Source organism: Orycteropus afer, unplaced genomic scaffold (assembly GCF_000298275.1).
Source record: "Orycteropus afer afer isolate SDZICR_OR568_19922 unplaced genomic scaffold, OryAfe1.0 scaffold00272, whole genome shotgun sequence".
NCBI classification, from domain to species: domain Eukaryota; kingdom Metazoa; phylum Chordata; class Mammalia; order Tubulidentata; family Orycteropodidae; genus Orycteropus; species Orycteropus afer.
Window position 1 is genome coordinate 3,402,754 of NW_006921859.1, and position 3,662 is coordinate 3,406,415.

Genomic DNA, 3,662 nt, shown 5'->3' on the forward strand with positions numbered 1-3,662 from the left:
CATCCCAACCCCCATGACCAGGAGCTCTGGTAGCCTAGTACCAAAGGCATTTGACTGCTAACCAGAAGGCTGGCGGTTCAAACCCACCAGCCACTCCTCAGAAGGAAGGTTGGGCAATCTACTTCCATAGTGATACTGCCTCTCGGAAACCCAAGGAGGAGTCGCTATGAGTTGAGCGGACTCCACAGCACATAACAACAACAACAACAACATCCCCCATGACCAAGGGTGTGAGTGAGCATGTGAGCAAGCCTGGCCAATCAGAGTCCTTCTGTAGGATTTTGGGGATTTGGAACAAATGGGGGTCAATTCCTCAGCTGTCTAGTAAAGCAGCTAGGAGGCATGAGCTGGGATTGCTGTTGGCTAAGCCAGTTCCAGCTTGGACAGGAAAGTGGTCTGAGAAAATGAAGCCAACATGTAGAGAAGCAAAGATGGATGATGACATGTGAGAGCTAGATGGCATCTGGGTCCCTAGTTCCAGTTGGTCCTTGGGCCCAGCTGCCCTAGTACTTGTATCAAAAAGTCACATACGCTCAGAATCACTCTTTTGGCCCAGGCTACTTGGAACCATTCTCACTTCTCTATCATTTCACATTCTCTACTCCTAGCATACCCTGCTACCCACACTCCCTCAAACTATCTTGCGTTTGTATCCTCTATTCCTTTCCTCCAGGCTTCACTTTGGAATATCCTTTCCCTTCTTACAAACTTGTCAACTCCTACTCATCCTTCCTGACCCAGCTCAAATGAATGTGTGTGAAACCACCCATGACCGCTCTGAGCAGAACCTGCCATGGCTTCCTTTGGTCTCTTGCAGCTTTTTGTACATGGCCCTTCTCATCTAATATCTTAATGATCTGCTTTCTTGTCTTCAGACTATGCTTTTTATCTCTATGACCCTAGTTTCTAGCAAAGGGCCTGGCACAAAACAAGTATAATAAGCATTTACTGAATGAGTGAATACATGAGTGAGAATCCTTCTCTCCTTCATGCTATCTCCCTGAGTCATTACTCAATTTAGATCAAGGAGAGACACAGAAGAAAAAGTAGGAGGAATTGCTTTAGTTTTTTTATTCAACAGTGATGGATTCAGAAAAGAAAACCCAAAAGAATGGGCCACTGCAAAGTCCAATGGTATTTATGAGAGTTCAGTTTTCTACCAAAGCACTAATGGTGGCAGCTCAGAGCTAAAGCAGAGTTTGTTTTGAGAGGCAGTGCCAGGACAAGCAAACATTTGGTGTGTTGAGCTTTTCAGCAAGCTGCGATTCTGACAGGTATTTCTGTCAGCAGCATAGGGATGAGCATCTGAAAGGCACCTGGCACTCCCTGGAATCAGGAGTCTCCATCTCCTTCAGCATAATCTGACTCAAGGAACAAGGCAGCCCTCTCTGGCCCCCATGCCCACCACAGCTACATACTTCCTCTAAAGGGGGCTCTAATCAAGACGTTGGGCACTGGTAACAGTCAAAGATGACTACAGTATAGGAAACGGTGATGGAGACAATATTGTTTACTAAATAGTCCATGGTTTTCCCCTACATTTCCCAGTCCCCCCTTGCAGTTAGATTGGGCCCATATGACAATTTCTGGCTAATGGTCTGTGAGCAGAAGTAATATGTGACATTTCCTGGCTGAAGTATTTAATTCTAGTATACAATCCTCCAGCTCTTTTTTCCCCAATGAGGCAATCCTTGTATATTAAGATGACAGAGCCCAAGATGGAAATAGCCTGGATCTCTGAGTTACCTGATGGAGTAGAGGAGAGGTACCTGGGAGAGTGCCTGGACCTTTAGCTAACTTTGCATTAGTAGAAACACCATTGTTGTGTTATGAGATGTTTGAGCTGGTTATCACCTCAGCAGAGCCTAGCCTATGCTAATCAATATAAGGACATTAATTATTTTAGTCATCCAACAACAAACTACCTTCCTATTTGAGGAGGAACCCTTCCTCTCCTTATAGGACTCTTTGGTATTGCTAAATCTAGTGGTCACTTCTCTATTCTTCTCTTTTTTGATTTCTCAGCAGCACTTGTCGTAATTGACCACCCCCTCCTGGAAACATTTTATCTTGGTGTCTGTGACATCATGCCTGGTTAGTTTTTCTCTTGTATCACTGGCCCCTGTGCCTCAGTTTCCTCTGCTGGCTCCTCTCCCACCACCGCACCTCAAAATTTTGAAGGTTCCCAGGGATTATTCCTAGGGACTTTTCTCATGGTTTTAAATACCACCCATGAAAAAGACAGCTGCAGAAGCCACATTGTGCCCAGTTAAAAGACTACAGTTCCAATCTCCTTTGCAACTAAGTATGGCCATGTGACTAAGTTTTGGCATATTAGATGTAAGCAAAAATGTTGTGCAGGATTTACAAGGAAGTCATATTAAATGGTAGAGGGTGCACCTTTCTTCCCATTGTCTTTCCTTACTTTTGGAATGTGGACAGTAACAAGGGCACCTTATGACTGGAAACCAAATGCTGAGTATGGTTGAGCAGTCCTGAATTGCCTACCTCTGGACTTATTTTTCGTGGAGAGAGAAATAAATTTCTATCATAAGCCTTTTTTTTTTTTTACTTTGCAAATGAGTCTAATCCTAACTGATACCTTCCTATTACTGTTGGAGCTATTTTCCTACCTCCCATTAGGAAGCATAATAGTCCAGAATCTGGGGAACTAGAAGGGAAATGGGGAACTAGAAGATAAAAGGCACCTCTAGGTAAGAAAATGCTGGGCCTCCTTCCAGGAATGTCAAGTAGCCAAGATATCAGGAGAATATAATGGGTGATGGGCCTAGGAATAGAGTTTGCCTCACTGAGAGCACCAAATGCTAGATTAAGGTGTTCAGATTTTATTAAGATTTATAAATTTTATGAATAGGGACCCTGCCTGTCTTATCTACTAATGCCTCACACTTTGTAGATACTCAATGAATGAATATATTATTTATTAACAGTTTGCTTAATAAACAACAAAAGAAATGTTGGAAGGTACACATTGTGTTGGAAATCAATCTGATCAAGCCTTGTTTTTTTACAGATGAAGTAACTGAGGAATCATTTGCTGGAAGTAGCAATCAGGCTATCTCTGAGGGAAGGGGAACCGAAAACTCCACCTTGGGGATTATGGGAGTGGGGACGATAGAATTGTGGGTGGAAACCAAAAATAAGAGTTAATCCAGGTTCCCACAGGGTCTTTACAAAATGGCCGCCTCGCAACCACCTGACGGAGAGGAGGCGGAGCACCGCCTGAGCTCTCCCAGCCCCACCCCTCTCGGCCCCGCCCAGCGCCCCCTTCGGCCTCAGCGGCGCGGGTTGTGAGGTGTCTCAGCGAAGCGCCTGCGCAGTGGGCAGCGGCACGCGGGGCGGAGGCTTTATAATCACTTCGTTGGTGCCACTTGGCTTCTATCTCCGGGAGGGCGGCTGAGGTAGCGGCGCCTGGGGCGCAGGCTGAGGGGGCTGAGGAGGCAGGAGCGGTGGCGGCGCTGGGCGCCCTGCGCCCCGCGGCCTCTGCGGGCCATGGGTTCCGAGAAGGACTCCGAGTCGCCGCGCTCCACATCCCTACACGCAGCCGCGCCCGACTCCAAGTGCCGCAGCGGCGGCCGGCGCCGCCGCCTCACCTTCCACAGCGTCTTCTCCGCCTCGGCCCGCGGCCGCCGCTCCAGGGC

General features: G+C 47.1%; 1 protein-coding gene across 1 annotated transcript in view; it reads left to right on the forward strand.

The window, feature by feature from the left end:
• The first annotated feature begins 3,513 nt into the window (after positions 1-3,513).
• RNF19B (ring finger protein 19B) overlaps positions 3,514-3,662 on the forward strand; it is a 23,290-nt gene continuing 23,141 nt past the window's right edge. The window contains 1 exon segment of the mRNA XM_042782251.1: positions 3,514-3,662. This exon segment is cut by the window's right edge and continues 1 nt beyond it. Coding sequence (XP_042638185.1) covers positions 3,514-3,662 — 149 coding nt within the window.